Consider the following 18,491-nt stretch of genomic DNA (forward strand, 5'->3'; position numbering starts at 1 on the left):
ATTATAATAAATATATCCCTAAAATCATATTTCCTTGTACTTATTCGTCTACCTCGATCATTAAATCCTTCCATAACTTCAACCTACTTCCTTATTGAAGAACTAAATTAAATATCTTTATGTTATATTTAGTATATTTACGTTGCTGTGAATTTCGTTTTTTAAAATTATAATTGTAATAAAGTGATCTAAAAAAATTTAATTTAAAATAGTATAAATAAAATTAGTAAAATACATGGTATATTAAATAAACAATATATCCAATCTTATCTTTATAATAGCAAAAATGGGTGATTTTGAGAAATAAAGTTTTGAGAAAGGGGCAGATATGCAAAAGAAAAAACTAGAGATATATTCCATATGATATGCTCCATTATAGGCCAAGTAAAAGTTCGACGTGCCAAGTTCTCCACTCTCCCTCGCTGCCACGTGTACACCCCACGTGCGATCAATACTTTTGCCAACCCCCCCCCCCCCTTACACTATTCAAAATAACTTCCTATTCTCCCACTCCCTAAACTCACCGCTTCCACTCCTACTCCTCATTCCTATTTCTTTTTACCTTTGTTTTCATGTTTTTTTTTTTTTTTTTTAAAATAACCACCAATATTTTTCTAAAATATTAAACTTTTTATATACCGATGCTAGATCGACATTCTATATAGTAATTTTAACATAACTATTTTTTTTATAAGGTTTATTAATCTTACACCCAACCTTAACTAATATTCTCTAAATTTAATTTCTTTTATAAAATTTTTCAAATCATTTATTCTAATTTATGTGTTTTATAATTATGTGAACTAAATTATCATATAAATATTATTTACAACGACAATTTTACATAAAATTGGGTAAGATTATAATAAAAATTTGACGACAGGTAAAAAATTTGGTTGATCTCGTATAGAAAAAGTTTAAAGTTATGATTTCTTTAGGTTTTCTTGTACTGTTTTGTTCGTGGATGAACTAATTTTGTTTAAAAGATAAAAAAAAAAAAAAAAAAAAATGATGGTTCGAGAAAAACAATTTTAGGAGTTTTTACTTCAACCACCACTATTTTGTCAATTTCCCTCTTTATTTTCACTAACGCCACTCCTCCCGGCTCCCACCCTTGAAACCTTAGGGGCACCTTCCTCTTCGTTATAAATAGCCTTTCTCCGATTCCTGCTTTACCTCACAACATCAAATCCTTCGTTCCCTCTCATTCTCTCTTTCTTCAGCACCAATAATCCCTCTTCCTTCCTCCTTCTACCAATTTTCCTGTGGTGTTTATCACTTTCTTTCTTTGGAAATTTCCCCTTCCAACCTAAATTCGTTCCGCCATTGACGAAGATTCTGTAAGTATTACGATTATTAATTTCTCAGTTCTGGTGTTTGATTTATATGCTTCTTTTCCGTTTCTTTTCTCATTCGAAAGGTATTTTTGAACTTATGCATTTTCGTTGTTTATTTGAGAATCTTGATCCACAAATTACATCCACGCTTTTCTCATTCGAAAGGTATTTTTGAACTTATGCGTTTTCGTTGTGTAATTTTCTGATTTGTGGAGTTCTTTGCAGAGAAGAAGCGTGGATGTTGTAATGGAGACGAAAGGCGGTAAGAAGAAATCTAATAGTAGTAGTAGCAAGAGTAGTAAAAGGCAACAATACGAAGCTCCTCTTGGTTACATTATTGAAGACGTTCGTCCTCACGGTGGCATTGAGAAGTTCCGATCTGCTGCCTATTCAAATGTGAGATTGTTTTCTCGATTTCTTGTTCGATCGAGTTTTTTCTTGAGTAAACTTTGTGGATTCTTATGTTGTAATTTGATTTCCTTTTTGTTTTGACAGTGCGTGAGGAAGCCATCTTGATACTTTTGATTACGGCCGATTTCTTGTTCATTCTCAGAACAAAAACCTTCCAGATTTCTTTCGCTTGCTTTTGTTGATTTTTCCTGTTATTTAGAGAAGCTTTGATTTCCTTTGCAACCATGACTGTGCTCACCAAACTCACGGACGCTTCGGCGCCGGAACAACCTCCTTCTCCGATCGGATTCGAAGGCTTCGAGAAACGCCTAGAGATCACTTTCTCTGAGCCGCCTATTTTTCAGGACCCCGAAGGACTCGGTCTACGAGCTCTGACTCGAGCTCAACTCGATTCAATTCTCGAACCTGCTTGCTGCACTATCGTCTCTCATCTCTCCAACTCCGATTTCGATTCTTACGTCCTCTCCGAGTCGAGCCTCTTCGTCTATCCACGGACAATCATCCTCAAAACTTGCGGCACCACCAAGCTTCTCCTCTCCATTCCGATTATACTCCAACTTGCCGATTCACTCTCACTCGCCGCCGTTTCCGTTAAATACTCTCGTGGAACCTTCATCTTCCCTGACTATCAACCTGCTCCTCACCGGAGCTTCTCCGAGGAAGTCACCGCCCTGAATGTCTATTTCGGCCATTTCCACTCCGAGGCGTACGTGATCGGCGATCCGGCAGTTCCGAATCGCAACTGGCACATCTACTCCGCCGTGAAATCGCACTCGAATGTGAACCGAATGGATCTGGTTAGTCTAGAGATTTGCATGACGGGCTTGAACAGAGAGAAAGCTGCAGTTTTCTTCAAAAAACCTGGAGAAGAAGACTCATCGGCGGAAAAAATGACAAAAATGTCCAAAATCTCCGAGATAATTCCAACTCACATAATCTGCGACTTCGAATTCGATCCGTGTGGGTACTCAATGAACGGAATCGAAGGTACAGCTTACTCTACAGTGCACGTTACTCCAGAGGATGGCTTCAGTTACGCCAGCTACGAAGCTATGGGATTCGACGCGATGGAGCTTCCGTTCTCGGAGCTGGTGAATCGAGTACTCCGATGCTTTTCTCCAGCGGAATTCTCAATCGCCGCCACATGCGGCGACGGCGACAGCTTCCGCTCATGGGCTGTGGATCATTCTGACGTGGAGGGGTACACGTGTGAGAACGTGGTGAAGCAGGAGATGCTAGGTGGCGAGTTGCTAGTTTACCGTACGTACACCGTGGATAGAAGAAGGTACGTGGAGGCCCCGGCGTGCAAGACTTTACTGATGCAGTGCTGGAAGGAGGCTGCCGCCAATGCGGCGGAGGAAGAGGTGGTGCTCTGCCGATTGTCCTCAGCTTAGAAAGAATAATAATGTAGAAAGAAGAAAAAAAAGATGGGGGTTATCATTTTATGTGTTTTGAAGCTTTTCTTTTCTCTAATGGGTCCCGAAACGTGATTAGACTGTGCTTTGTTTTCGGGAGTTTGGAGTGAATTTTTATTTGTGATAGTAATGGTTAAAGTGTTATTGTACATTTTGGTTTTGAATTTTGAATAAATTAAATGTGGTTTTCAATGTTGAAATCACTCATTTTTCTCCAATTATACATTTACTATTGAGACCATCCAATCTTGTTGAATAAAAATCGATATCAAACAACAATAATCAATAAAATCATTAAACAATAGGTGTGTCTAACTAAACTGTTTGAACAAAAATTGATATCAACGATGGATATCAAAGATAATCAAACCTTTAGAACCACTTTAGGATTGTGATTGTTACAATCTTTTACGATTTGCTTTTTAAGGCCCACATCAAAGCATGTACACAAACCTTTGGAGCCACTCTAACTCTAATCGGTGTTTTGGTCACCGGGTGAGTTGTGTAGGTGCAATTTTCCTTTATTGATGCTTAAACTTCGTCATAGTATTTCTTTTTTCCTCATTTAGAAGGTTGCCTTTTCAAACGTAGAGGCCAGTAGAAATCCTTTTTTATTGACAATTTAATTGTACTTTCTATGTAGTTATATGTTTTTTTTTTTTTGAACCCTATAGAAATATATGTTCGTAGTGAACATTTTGTTTGTGCTATGTTAATATTTTTAATGAACTATTAGGTAGGATAAAAGTGAGAATTATATATATGGTGGCATTGGCATACGTTCAGATTCACTTATGTTTAACTTGAGGAACTTTCTTCCAACAACACTAAGCGGATATTGAAGTTGAGAAGTTAACATAACTCTCCATGTTGAGAAAAAGTTATGTCTGACGTATTGCATGACTTATTCTCTGACGTGCATTGAGAAAAGTCATATCTTATAGTGCTTGGGGTGAATTGAAAGGTTTATTGAAACTTTGTTCTTTTATAACTTTTCTCTTTTACTCTTTAGATTGAAGGATTTGATTTTGTTTGGTTTGGTGTAATAAATGTGGTGAATCGTTTGAAACAAGAAAGAATCAAATAAAGGAGATTTTTTTAGGGTTGGAATGGTGGATTCCCAATCTTTACTCTTTTGAAGACTATGAATAAGAAATTGCTTAGTTATATATCATATCTAAATATCTCAAACATTCAGTATTTTTTATGTTTGTGTTTTGATTGCAAGATTGGGTTGGATTTAGCTATTTATTATTATTATTATTATTATTATTATTATTATTATTATTATTATTATCATTTTAATTTTTTTTTATTCTCTCCATGTTATTTGAGTTTGTGATGCTACATAGCTTTCAATTTCATTACTCATTAAAATGTCCATCATACTAAACTTTATTTTTAGAAATTATGAGAGATTGATTTTAATTTCTAATTGTAACTTTTATCCAATGTTGAAATGTGTGTGGCAATCAAGAGATTTGTTTTGTGTTGATTTAAATACTTTTATAACTCATCAAAGTATGCTTAAATCAACGATAATTGACATGATTTTCATCCTAAAGGTGGGAGATTTAATCCCGATTGGTAATGCAGTGGTTGGATTGCAACGAATGTGAGTAGCAAGGAGTTGGAATATTATAAACCAAACACGAGTCGAAACTAATTCCAATCCAACTTCATTACAACACTCCCTTCCTACACTGCCATAGACCAATCTTATAATATTTACAGTGTGTTTGGTTTTTGTTAACATATCTTCATTGGGTTTCAATTCTAGGGAATTAATTGGTTTCTAAAATTTCAAAAGTGCCCTCGAAGGATATCTACTAAAAACATGTAAAAATAAAAATAATGGAGAATTAAGGAAACAATGAATTCATTCAAGTTGCTTTTTCTTTTGAGCTGGGTGATGTGGTATTCACATGTAGTAAATCGATTTTATGATAGGAGACAATTATCCATGACAGTCCAGATTCAATAGATTCTCTTGAGCCTTATCCACGGGATCTTTATTTTGTCATCATTTGGTTGGATCACTATCCAAAGAAAATAAAAAATTTCTATTGGAAGCTTAGCCACGATGCCATTAATACTATTCATCGTCTTCAACCTCGTATGCCTTATGTCTCTTTCTCCATCATGGTTGTATTATGTTGTCAAGCCCATGCCGAGTCTCCTGCTCATTTATTTATGCACTGTTCCTTTGCAGGGCAATTTTGACACAACATCTTGGATGCTGTTAGTTGGGGTCAACTACAGCACATACTCTAACAATATTTATGACATAATTGAATCTCTTTTGGTGGGACATCCTTTTCCTTCTGAACTTTCTAGCATCTCTACCAGAATTCGATTTCCTCTTTTAATTCTTTCTTCTTCTTTTTTTCAATCTCGTGTTGTCTAGAAGTTTTTACAGGTGCAAGATTAGGCACCCTTTTAAGAACTTTAGCCTCTGTCTTAGTTTCCGATTGACACTCTTTTTAAATCATTTTTATGAGTTTGGGGTCTTTCCTTATTTCATTTTATCAATGGAATGTTTCTTAATAAAGAAAAAAAAAAAAAGAACAAAACAAAAATAGTCTAGATAACCTTTAAAATAAAGCCCTGCCCATCAAATAATATCGATGGTCCATTGTAAGGATAGTAACCTATATAAATACTTTAATTTTCATGCAACGTTTTTAGACTTTAATGTATACTATATGTTTTTAAATATAACAAAATAAACTAAAATATTTACGAATGTAATAAAATGTCACAATACATGTTTAATCTAATGATAAAAAGAAATATCGCGGCATGAGTATTTTCTCGTAACTTACTAGCAGGAAGGTTTGTATTCGGCCGGAAAAGAAAGCACAAAAAAAAAAAAAAACACCAGCATCTGCCAAACTATAATTCAGAAATAGCAAATAATAATCCCAATAAAAAAAAGATTCGATATAGATTAAGTATTTTACATTGTGTAAAATTATATTGGGAGAAAAAGTTATTCTATTTGGTATAAAAAATTAAAAGTGAAAGCGACAAGCTGAGGAGTTGAATGGAGAACAGGTTAAATACATATAAAATACAAATCAAAACAACATCATAAATATCCCCCTAATATGGTCTCTGACCAGTAAGAAAATTCATATCAAAATTGAGTTCCAATTATGTGGTAAACAAACAAAGCTACAGCCAAATTTACATGAGCCTAAAACTAAGAAATTGCATGCACTCAATGGAAGACAGAAAGCTAAGAAGATAGAAAGCTAAGGATACTTCTTAAATTGTTAAAGGAATTTATATAGTGGATTGGAACCTGAATTTAGGAAAAACGATGACTTCTGATTCTGAAAATCAAGATCTTGAGAGGATGGCAACGGATTCCCACTCCAAGTTACATATTACTTCCTGCATAGCATATTTAGAGAGTCTCAAAAGATAGCCACGCTACCCCAACCTAAACCCTCACAGATCTTTCACATAAGAAGCCAATTTTCACAGTTAGGTTACAACACACGGTTTCAGTTGGAACTAGAAATCTTATCATCACAAGTACAACACAACTTTGCAAAAAATAGTATACGGGCTACTTACTGATGGATGTTGACGGTCAATGTCGAAACCATTAATTGCACATGGTTCTGCCAGCAGTTCCACAGGCTCCTTGCCTAAAAGTGACATAATTAAAAAAAGTTAAGCCAGTTTACGAATATGGATTAGAAAATAAACTTTTTCAGATATTAGAAAACAGAAACAATATAAACCAACAAAATGACGTTGGATAAACGATGGTTGACCCAACCTGCCAACCAAACAGGGGTACAGCACCAGTTCATACCTTGCTCAATACTTGTTAGAATCCCGTCCTCAGAGCAGATCATAGCAGGTAAAATCTGTGTAGATGACATGCCACCTAGATTGCCAGACTTAATATAAGGATCATAGTGAACCTCCCAAACCTCACTTTCACATGGCGAAGGATTTGATGTTTTGGTCCCTTCTAGACCCGAAAGAATGATAGGCTGCTGTTGTGACCTCAAATCCCAGGCAAAGACAGTACCAAAAGAGCCCCCTGCCTAACATGAGGAATAATAAGCACTCTAACATCAAAGCTGAAGTAAGGGCGGAATAAGAAATATTGAACAAGTCATGACACCTTTAGATAAGAAACCAATTTTCAAAGTTAGGGGACAACACAATTTCAATTAGAACAGGAGATCTGAACATCGCAAGCAAAGTAGACAACACCAGTTGCATAAAATTGTCTGCGGGCAATGTGTGTGTGTGTCTGATTTAACTTTATTAAATAGCTCAATAACTCTGCCAAATTAATCTACTAAAAGAATAAGATCAAGAAGACTATTGAGGAGTTTGACAGATGGCTCATTTAGCAACTATCCAAACTGAATTGATATGAACTGCCAAGGTCTTTAGATTTTTATTCAATAATTTCGATCCAATTTTATTTCTTTTCAATTTTATCCTTTCCTTTCTAAAACATTATTAAAAAGGCCAAGGTTAATCTTTTTGTCGTGTTGATGATGTGGCAATTGGCATTTAGGATTTTGTTGGCAAACCATCTAAAGCCTTGCCAATAGACATTAAGCTGTTGAGGATAGAATGTGATGAATTGAGTTTTACCCTTTTCACTTTTTCTTTCAACTTGCCCAACGACATTCAAGTAGGATTAATCATTCAGTCTTGTGGAGTGTTCAACTCTAGGGCTAAGAACATGATCTTTTTCTTGCGATTTTGATGATCTTAAGACTCTCCACTTCAAACCTAAACTTAGGGTTGAAATCGAATTCGAATGGAGTTGGGAGTTTTAGTGTTTGTGACTTAGCTCACGTCACCAAAGAGTTCCCAGTTATCACTAGAGTTTTCACATCATTTGGTATGGGAACATTTTTATTGTATCACAAATGGAAGAGAGTAAAGAAACTATATATCTCACAAAGTTTTAGGATAGAAATATTAAGTTTGAAAACTTTGATTGTGGAGTGCAACAAGACTTGAGACCCATATCTAATGTAATGAAGCGTCCTCTCTCTTCTCATCTTGAGCCATAATCGTCTCTAGCTACCATGCCTCACTGCAACCATTTCTTATCAGGCCCTCGCCACATGATCAATCCTTATTGATCAGAAAAACTCCTCTATTGCCATTCAAGAATCCTCAAGGGGCACTCAGACAAAGATAATTGAACAAGAAAGATTAATCTAATCCACCCAAACCATCTCACTATCCTGGAAAGCTCTTGACCGGCTTGCCTATTCCTTCAGCACCCTTTGCAGAGAACCCTGCAATTTCAAGTTTGGAAGACACTTGTCCTTTATTTCATGATCAAATTATCTCTCATAGGAATCTTCAAGAACAAATTGAATTACTAACAAGTCAAGCATATTTATTGACATCAACACTACAAATTGAAGTGGCTCAATGAGGTTGACGAAAATATAAGTGGCTCCATGTTGTGGAGTACATTAAGGTGACCCTCTTTCATGCTTATTATTTATAGTGTTTTTGGATTGCCTTAGTTGACTTATGGCCCATAGTGCTCGTCTATGCAATATTATGGCAGATTTGATGACACCCTTTGTTTTCAACTACCTCAGTACATCTTTTTGAGATTGTTAATATTTGTTAGAGGGTCTCTGGTTTAAAAACACAGTCTCTCTAATAGTGAATTGCTTGGGATCCATATTGATGATTATGAGACAACATGTTGTTGCTAACAGGTTCACTGGCTATCGCCCTACCTAAGTCTTCCCTTGGGTGGTAACTCTAAGATTGTTTCATTTTGGCAACCTGTCATTGGGCGCCTCCAGCCAAGCTTCATAATTTAAAGTATGTTTTTATTTCATAGGAAGGTAGACATATGTTTATCCAATCTACTCTAGCTAGTATGCCAACTTATTATTCATCTTTGTTTCTATCTCCTCCCAAGGTATCAAAGATTCTAGACAAATTAACTTGAGATTGTTTTTGGGTAAGCTCTCGTGATGATGGCAGTACACCTAATGTGAATTTGGAGATTACCTATTTTCCAAAATTGATGGGTGGTATGGGTATATGAAATTTTCGCCAATGTAATTATGCTTCAGTACATAAATGGATTTGGAGATTTGGTACAAAGGAAAGTGGCATGGCAGAAGCTTATGAATGCTGTTTATGATTTATTCTTTATGGGAGGAGGTTGCCCGAGACTGATTCCATCTTGTCCTTTTAAAGCTCCTTGGTGTTTCATTTATCAGACTATTGGATTTGGTTGCAAATCTAGCTCAGCATTGTCGTGGTAATGGAACCTCTACTTTGCTCTAGAGGATCCCTTGGCTTAGTTGTGGCCCTATTATGATTGCTCACCTCGGCTTTTTCATCTTGCTCTCCATTTTGATGCTACAGTGTCTAAGGTGTGGCTTCTGAAATAAGAGTGCTTAGGATTTAACAAAATCCTTCCAAGAAATTGAAGATTTGATGCTGGGATTTTATTCCTTGCTTTACCCCAAGTGTGATGGAATCAGATCAATTCCATTCAATCTTGAATGGCTTAGAGTGACTAGAAACCAGAATTCTCAGCTTGTGGCAAAAATCTCCCTACTCGAAATTAAAAGGGCTGTTCAAGAATTGGGGAAAAATAAGACCCGGGGGCAGATGGTTTTACATCAGAATTCATCCTAAATTTCTGGGACCTTCTGAAAGAGAATTTCTTAAGGCTGTTTGAAGAATTTGACAGCAACGGTAAGCTAAACTCCTCGCTTGAGGGGTGTATTTTTAGGGAGGAGAAGAGATGTCCGTGTTTGGAATCCTGATCCTAGTAGAGGTTTCATGGGTAAGTCCCTGTTTAGTCTTTTGTTAGATCCGTCTCCATACTCTGAGTCGGTTTTCGATGAGGTCTAGAGGACAAAGGATCCCAAGAATGTTAGGTTCTTCATCCGGCAAGTCTTACTTGGGCATGTTAACACTGTGGGATATCCTATGATGGATGAGAAAGACACTGTGATTAGCCTTATGCAGGATTTCTTTTGTCATCTTAGGGGTGAAGGTAATGGTCGTCTTTTCGGAGATATTTCCTCCTCTTTTTATCTATTCATGAATTTGGTTCTTTCTACTATTTTCTTTTGGTGTAAAGCTAGAGAAGTCCTTTCATCACAACTTATCCTTTTTAATTTCAATTCAAGATCTTGTTGTAATTAATCTTTAGGTGCTTAGAGTTCTACTCCTTTTCATTTATTAGTGAGATAGTTTCTTAGTTAAAAAAAATTGAAAATTAAAAAATTAAATATTCTATATAATAATAATAATAATATGGAAAATTGTTTTATATGACAAAACTACTAAAAATATTTACAAATATGACAAAATTTCAATATCTATAGTTGATAGATCATGATAGACTCTATATGTGCAGCTAGATAGTAAAATTTTGGCATATTTGTGAATATTTTGGTTCATTTTGCAATATTTGAAAAGAGACCATATAACATATTAAGTTCTAAAAAAAATCACAAGTCAACACTCAAAGATCTTATGCAGAACATAAATAAACAAACGTAACTATGACTGCTTGAGTATCATATAGAAATAAGAAAGAAATATAACAGATTTTACCAAACAAGTATGCTTTCGCGATGGATGGATATCAATGCAGTGAACTATACCAGACGCCCTGCAACATTGGCATAAGGAATTCAGCAGATGTGTTTGTCAACTTCGACACCTTATACTTTTGAAGATTCAACTATCAACTCAAAATTTCATAACATAAAATTTCTAGTCCACCTAGAGAAGAACCAATTACTCTTTCCTCTACAGTCAATAAAAGCAGCAATGACTTCTTAATTTTTCTACGATCATAATGTAGCAACGCTCTCATACTGGCAACAACCTCTAATTTACCAAATGCAAGCCACTTCCAGTTTTAGAAAGCTGGGTGATTCCCAGAACTCTATCCTAGTCCTAGTTCAAAATGTTCAAATGTATATGAGAGGATGCAAGGGAAGATAAACAAATTCACATACCAATCGGCCTTAAACTGAGAAACAGCTCCACCGGGCTTCCTCTGATCCCACCATTGCAAGCTAAACCCACAACCACCAGTCACAAACTCAGTAGGTGATGCCCATTTCACCGCGTTATACGACACCAACCCATTACTATCAAATATCCGACGATAATTCAATCCAGATTCCCCAACGCTCACCAAATTCACCCGTCCATCTTCCGAAACAGTCAGGCACTCACCTCCACTATCCATCACATCGACACATGAAATAGGTCCGTCGTGCAACATCTTCTCCGGCACCGAAAGCTCCGAGTCGAGCGACGCTTCCATTGGCTCGACAGATAAAACATGAAGAGAACCTGTATAAGTCGAAGCGAAAACAAGAGGGTTCTGGTGGAGTTGAGAGGTTTTAAGTGAAGATACTCTTGATGGTGAAACCCATGTCGAATGAGGAGCTATATCCAGTGGATTTTGAGTCAAGGAGTGAATTTCAATGGAGGATGAGTCAAAATCAGAGTCGAAAAGGGCAATTACGGCAAACCGGGTAAATGCGGAGAGTGGTGGAAGCCAACGAACACCATCAACATACTTGAATTGCGGGAACCTGTGGATTTGAGGTTGCTGTTGGGGACTAAGGATCGCCATTGTTAGGGTTTATTAAGGGAGCTTGATTGAAATGATGAATGATGTCGGAATTTAACTTTTTGAGACGCCGGTCCGGCCATATTAGGTTTAGGGGTATTTTATTATTATTAAAGTTCATGGGCCGTATCCTCGTCCGAGGGAAGTTTTATGGTAACATTTCTTTCCTCTCTTTTTTTTTTTTCTTTTTAAATCTTTTTCGACTCCGATAATCTTATCTTTTCAATTTTTTTAAAAATTATATTTTTAAATCTTTCTTCCCAATACATACTTATCATAAAATTACATTTTAAAATTATTCTCTCAAACACATGTTATGATACATGTTATATTAAAACTAAGTTTATCATAACACTAGTTTTATTATTACATCAATCATCTATAACTCAACCTTTTTCTCAAACGGTCTTTTAGGGTTTAGGGTTTAATTTAAAACCTTATTCTAAATTTTGTGTAGGATTGTTTTTAAAAAAAATTTAAATAATATTTTTTAAAAGTAATGTCAAAAATAGGATAGGAAGAAAAATATTAACAAAAATAGAGTAATTTAGCTTGCTGCGTAGACTCCATACCTTTTTCTTTTTTCATTATTTAATATATATATATATATATATATATATATATTAAATTTTCAAATTCCAATTTTCAAAAACATCTCTCCTTATTTATTAACGTGGGTGCAAATATTTGTTTAATATATTTTTTAATAATATATTTTATTAATATATATTTTTTAAAAAAGATTGGAGATTGAAATTTGGATAAGGAAAGATATTTTTTAAAATTGAAAATGTAAATTGTCACATTTTTTATCCTATCCTAATTTTTACATTACTTTTCTAAAAATATTATTTTAAAAAATTCTTATTTTTATAATATCATATGATTTATAATTTATAGTACCCAAAATTGCACAATCAATCAATCCCTAGTATTAGTATTAGTATTAGTATTAGTATAGGTTTGTGCAATATTCTCTTTGCAACGTATATATGTCTACAAAATACTACGTACTTTTTATTATTTATCTTTATTTAATAATTGAGCTTATAACATGAATTACTGTATCTTTTTTAATGTTTGTATATTGTTGAATATAGTTATGTATTTTATAGATACATTAAAAACATAAATTGTTGTTTCAAAGTTTACACTTTTTTGATCACAAACTTCGAAAATAATTTTCAGAAACAGGATTTAGATTGATTGATCAAATAGCTTGGTTGCATGAAACTAAAGTTTAAGAATCTCAATTTCATCAACAGTTGAAATCCCTACTTAGGGATGACTTTACTTGACCCTTCTTGGCTTATCGAATATTGCTATGAATTGATTTAACCTAATGGAATTTAAAGGCTCAAGCGAGCCAAACCTATCAAATTTGTGAATCCATAAAAAGAAAAAAAGGACTTCAACAATTGAGAAGCTAAGTCAAGGTCTAAATCAATTACTTGGAACGTTACAAAACACTCCAAAATGGGCCAATAGGTTAACATGAAGACCTTAACATTTCCAACTTTGACACCACTAACCACTTAAGAGGGTGTTTAGGGTAAAAAGTAAGATAGTGAGGATTAAGGAGTCATGAAGTTCGAAAAGTTTGTGAACTCGTGGGGTTTACAATGAGTTGATAAGATATAAAATTCATGTTTTTTAGTAGTGAGATCCATCAACTCCTTGATCCAAACAAGAAGTGTAGTCCACAACTCCTACTTTCTAACTAACACGTCCTTATAATTTTTACAAAATGTACTGCAAATTTTGTTATATATTTGGTCTTCTGTCTTAAGTTTGATTTCAATTTAATCCATAAATTTTAAGATGCTAGAATTTAACCTTAGAAATTTGTGCTTTGTTTCAATTTGGTCCCTAAATTTCAATATTTACATTTTTTTAATCTCAAATTTTCACTCAATATTTATTTTTCATCTTAAGTGCTAATATACGTTAATAAATTTAAAATAATTAAACGAATTATAATTAGTTAAATTTTGCTATTTTTCATTGCTTTTTAAATTAAATTTTAATTTTACTTTAAATTAATTAATAAATATTAGCATCAATATATATTTGAAGGTGAGTATATAATGAAAAATAGATGTTAAAAATGTAAAAATTTGAAATCTATGGACTAAATTGAAACAAAACTCAAATCTTAAAGGTAAATTTGTAACATTTTGATACTTAGGAACTAAATTAAAACCACAAATTAAAACATAAGGACTAAATGTACGTAGGGACTAAATAGAAACTAGACCCAAAAGATAGAGACCAAAAATATATATTTTTTACAATCAATATCCGAGAAAACGTAATATTACAAATATAAATGATTAAAGTAGAGGTGTTCAGAAAACCTAATGAATCGAAAAAACCAAATTCAACTCAATCCGTACGGTTTGGATTGGATTGGATTGGGTTCAAATAAACAAAAATCTTATATCTTGAGGTTGATTTATGGGTTCATCTAAAATAACTCAATCCAATTTGAATTTATTATTATTAACTTTAAAGTGATACATATATTTATTATAGTATTATCTAATTTACTTTTGGAAAGAAAATTTTCTATCATATAAATTGAAATTGAGTTATTAATCTTGATTTCATTTTATTTATTTTTAGAATCAAAATTTAGGTAAATGACTCGAATTATCCAAATCATTTAATCTAAACTTTTATAATTAAATTGGATGTAGTTTATTTTGTTAATAAGTATTATTTGGATCCACAAGAACAATTGAATTAAATGTAAAAAAGTGTTTGAATGGAATTCAAAACTTATGAATTAAAGTATGTTAAAATGAAAATTTAAAAAAAGAATGGTCCAAGCCTATTGTGTAGAAGGGTAGGGTCTTAGTGAAGTAATTGGGTTTGGTGCCCTTTTGGCTGCAGCTGAATTGCAGTTGCTCAGTCAATTTTACAAACTCCTTATAAATAAATAGAATATGGTTACTAAAATAAATTTATTTACCAAAATATATTAAAAAAATTAAAAGTAAATTTCAAAAAGTTCATGTAAATGGTTTTAATTTTTTTGTTTATTTTTAAAAATGTCAACTATCACGTTAACCTAATAAATAAATATATGTTTGTTTTATCTTTACTTTTAATAAACGTATTTTCGATTTTGTGTTTTATAAATCTTTGAATTATTTTAACGTCTGTTAGAGTTAACAAATTTAGAAACAGTGGAAGTGAGAGTTTAAGATGTTATTAGATATAGAATTGAAAAAACATATATTTTTTGTTTCTATGTCTTGAGTTTAATTTTTATTTTGGTCTAAATGTTACAAAGTCGAGTGGATTTAAGAATCCGTTTGGTAGTTTTTTTTTTCTTTTAATTTTTATAACGTCATCTCAAATGTTTTGATTTTAGTTTCAAGTAGTTCTATAGAATCTTAAATTTAGTTTTTTAAAATTAATTTTAATTACAACTTATTTAATATCAACGGATAACTTTTTATCTAAATTACAATTTTTGGATATGCTTTCAAAATTTAAAATAAAAATACTAACAAATAATTAGAAAAATAAAAAATCCCTAATAAAAACTATTGAAAATATATTAGTGAATATCATAATTAATTAATTATCATAACTAAAATTTAACCGAAACCAAATTTGGTATCTTAACAAACAAAACCAAGTAATATTATTTATTTACTTTAAAATATAGATTTTATTCCAATGAGCTTAAAGTGTGGATTACTATTAATTTCAACTTTGACAATTTTTAGTTGTTGTTGTTTATCGGTAGTTGTTAATCTTGACATTTTTTAGTTGTTGTTCGTGGTTGTGGTTGTTGACTTTGATGTTGGTTTTGGAATTGGCTTTGACATATTTCTTCTTATTAAGTAAAAGAAAATAATAATCGCGTTAAATTTTTAAAGCAAATTTATCTGTTAAAAGATCAAATTTTATTATCATAGGAAAAAGTAAACATTCACATAAATTTATTCTAAAAATTTAAAATTCAAAAAAAGTCATTGGACGATTTATTAGATGCCTATTGGGACAAAATTTAAAACTAGGAGATCAAATGAACAAAGGAAGTTGTTGTGGGTAAATTTTAACCTACACAAAAGAAACCATGGTAACCTAAGCAAGTATAGAGGGAACTCGGTGGACCCATGAGTGAACTAAAAATAAGTTCTAAGAGAGCCTAAGAAATAGCTCAAGTAGAGAACCAATTAGGGAGAGCTTAGACATCTATGTAGGACCCATTATAAGATAGGCTCAAGATAAGTTCAAATGAGCATAGGAGAGGGCTGAAGAGGAGCACCCATGGGGGAGAGTTTAGACGACTTCATTGGACCTAAAAGGTGGAGTCAATAAGAGGTGAGATGAGCATAGGAGAAAGCTCAAGAGAAACAGTTGTTGGGGAGAACTTAGACACTTATGAGTACTCATGGGAGAGAGTTTAGGCAGTCTAGTGGAACCCATGAGGTAGGCTCAAGAAAAGCTCAAAGAAGCCTAGAAGATGGCTCAAGAGAAGCACTTATAAGGAAGAGCTTAAACAACTCTACATGACCCATGAAGTCAGCTCATAGGAGAGAGCTCAAGACAAGCTCAACAAAACCTAAAAGAAATCCTCACGAGAGAAGTCGTAAAAGGAGAACCCACAAGCTAGACTCCACCTTTGTGCTTCCCTTCTTTTGTCTTGCAAGCACTCAAACAAAGTCTCCCTGTAAAACAAATTTTACGGTTGATCAATTTTTTGGCATGAACAATTATATTAACAAGTTTGGTCCACGTAATTTGAAAAAAATACATTGAAATCTAGTCTCCTATAATTTTAATTGTAAAAATTATATTCATAGAATTTAATCAAATCTCATAAATAGTTCATCATTTAATAAAATCAGATATCAGACTTTTATGAGAATAAATTATAATTATAAAATATAAAAATTAAATTATAACTTTCTTCTAACCATAATGTCTAAAATTTCAATTTAACAAAAAAAAAAAAAACTAATTTGTTTATTCTTTTAATAAATTGCAAAAATCATTCCCAAAATACAATACATTTGCAAAACATTAAAACATTTAAACGTTAAAACAAAAATCATCAAAATTACATAATTGTAAAAATTAATGTAACAACTATATAAGTTTGAAAATTCAATTTTCATCATTCGGAAATCCAATTATTTCTTGAGATCTACTAAAGTTGAGAGAAAAATATGTAAAAAAATAATGAAATGAAAATAGTAACTTTTAACATCAACAATGTATCATTCCATGTCACTCCATAATCAATTTATAATAAGACTAGAAGAAAAAACGATTCATTGCATAAAAAATAAACAAGAAGTAGAACTACGACATCTCGCATACATTAAACTAATTATATCTATACAATTAAAAGTTTGAGAGTATAAACACAAATCGGACGATATTTTATTATTATTATTATTTTTTTTTGCTTCTGTTCTTATGAAGCATTGATTGCCATTTTCTCCCTTTTTTCTTCTTTTGACAGTACCAGAGAGAAAACCCCATTTACAAGAAACTAGAGAGAGAGAAAAAAAACAACAAATAGAAACTTAAGAGAGAGAGAGATTGAACCAAAAAAAAACCCCAAGAAGAACCCAATGTTTCTCTTCTCTCATACTCTTCTTGTTTATTTTGGATTTTTATTCCATTTTGCTTTTGACTATCATTCTTTTGTATATCTGACCCACTCCCCAAATTTACATTCCAATCTTTGAGTGTTTCTCAAGTTAATTTTTTTACACCTCAAAAAAACCAAATTTCAAAAAAAAAAAAAAAAAAAAAACCCAAATCTCCCATTTTCCCCCTTTTGCCCTTCCACATGTCTCATCTCATCATCTTGCGGCGGCGGAGGCGGCGGAGCTGGCGGTGGCGGTGGCGGAATAAACTTCAAATAGAATGAGAGGAACTCGGCGGGATCTACGGTGGGCGCAAAAACAACTTCTGCAGAACTCTTCTGGCTTATCTCCTCCGTGGCTCCTCCGGCGTTTGATCTCTGAACCGCCCTGGCGCGCCCGGCGGTTGTGGTGGTGATATTGGCTGACCGGCTCAATCTCCTTGTAATTGCTTTTTTTTTTTTTTTTTTTCTTTGGGTTTTTCTCTTTTATTTTCTTTTCCCATTGTGTTCATTTTAGGTACATTTTGCTCTTTCTTTTAATTTATTTTTTAATTTAATGAAATGGGTTAATATTATTTTACTTTTATCATATAAAAAAATTAGTCATTTTCGGTGTTCATAAGTAAAAGAACATAGTGGAGGTGGCGGCAGAGACGGCGGTGTAGACGGCGGAGGTGGAATTGGAAGATCTTAACGTCCAACTGTTGTATTAGTTAAGTTAGTATTAGCAATTTAAAAATTAGAAATAAAATTGTGAGGTTATTATTATTATTATTTTATTGTCTTTTTTAATTAAATAAATAAATAAATAATAAATATAATATTAAATATTTAGGGCACTGTTCTGTCGCTCTGTCTTGCAATTAATGTAAACTCTTGGGAACGGTGGCTCTTCAGTATGTCAGTAGGAAAAAACCCCTTTTATTATTATTATTATTATTATTATTATTTATTTATTACAAAAAAAAAAAACTTATATTATTATTATTATTGTTGTTTTTTTTTTTAAAAAAAATATAGGGATGAATTTAGAAAATAATATTGGAAAATGGAAACTTGGCAATAATACCAAAATG

The 18,491-nt window shown here is 33.0% G+C and overlaps 2 protein-coding genes across 2 annotated transcripts; one reads left to right on the plus strand and one right to left on the minus strand.

The window, feature by feature from the left end:
• Nucleotides 1–1,160: 1,160 nt before the first annotated feature.
• On the plus strand, nt 1,161–3,381 carry LOC103493485 (S-adenosylmethionine decarboxylase proenzyme-like). The gene is made up of 4 exons (XM_008454237.3): nt 1,161–1,340; nt 1,563–1,733; nt 1,833–1,851; nt 2,010–3,381. Exons 2-4 carry the CDS (start codon nt 1,584–1,586, stop codon nt 3,140–3,142), a joined length of 1,302 nt encoding a protein of 433 aa, XP_008452459.1. The 5' UTR covers nt 1,161–1,340; nt 1,563–1,583; the 3' UTR covers nt 3,143–3,381.
• A 2,824-nt stretch (nt 3,382–6,205) lies between these two features.
• On the minus strand, nt 6,206–11,938 carry LOC103493491 (nuclear pore complex protein NUP43). Its single transcript, XM_008454250.3, has 5 exons — nt 11,173–11,938; nt 10,763–10,820; nt 6,993–7,230; nt 6,749–6,822; nt 6,206–6,562 (listed from the first exon to the last, which is right to left on the minus strand). Exons 1-5 carry the CDS (start codon nt 11,799–11,801, stop codon nt 6,509–6,511), a joined length of 1,053 nt encoding a protein of 350 aa, XP_008452472.1. The 5' UTR covers nt 11,802–11,938; the 3' UTR covers nt 6,206–6,508.
• Between the last annotated feature and the right edge of the window lie 6,553 nt (nt 11,939–18,491).

This window comes from Cucumis melo, chromosome 5 (genome assembly GCF_025177605.1).
Source record: "Cucumis melo cultivar AY chromosome 5, USDA_Cmelo_AY_1.0, whole genome shotgun sequence".
In the NCBI taxonomy this organism is placed as follows: Eukaryota; Viridiplantae; Streptophyta; class Magnoliopsida; order Cucurbitales; family Cucurbitaceae; genus Cucumis; species Cucumis melo.

What these genes read in the sequence shown, in the direction of transcription:
- LOC103493485 (XM_008454237.3), top strand. Translation starts at nt 1,584, where the DNA reads ATGGAGACGAAAGGCGGTAAGAAGAAATCTAATAGTAGTAGTAGCAAG.
- LOC103493491 (XM_008454250.3), bottom strand. Translation starts at nt 11,801, where the DNA reads ATGGCGATCCTTAGTCCCCAACAGCAACCTCAAATCCACAGGTTCCCG. An exon ending in TCTAACAAGTATTGAGCAAG is followed by an intron (nt 6,823 to 6,992) that starts GTATGAACTGGT and finishes TGTCACTTTTAG; the next exon opens with GCAAGGAGCCTGTGGAACTG. An exon ending in TTGACCGTCAACATCCATCA is followed by an intron (nt 6,563 to 6,748) that starts GTAAGTAGCCCG and finishes TATGCTATGCAG; the next exon opens with GAAGTAATATGTAACTTGGA.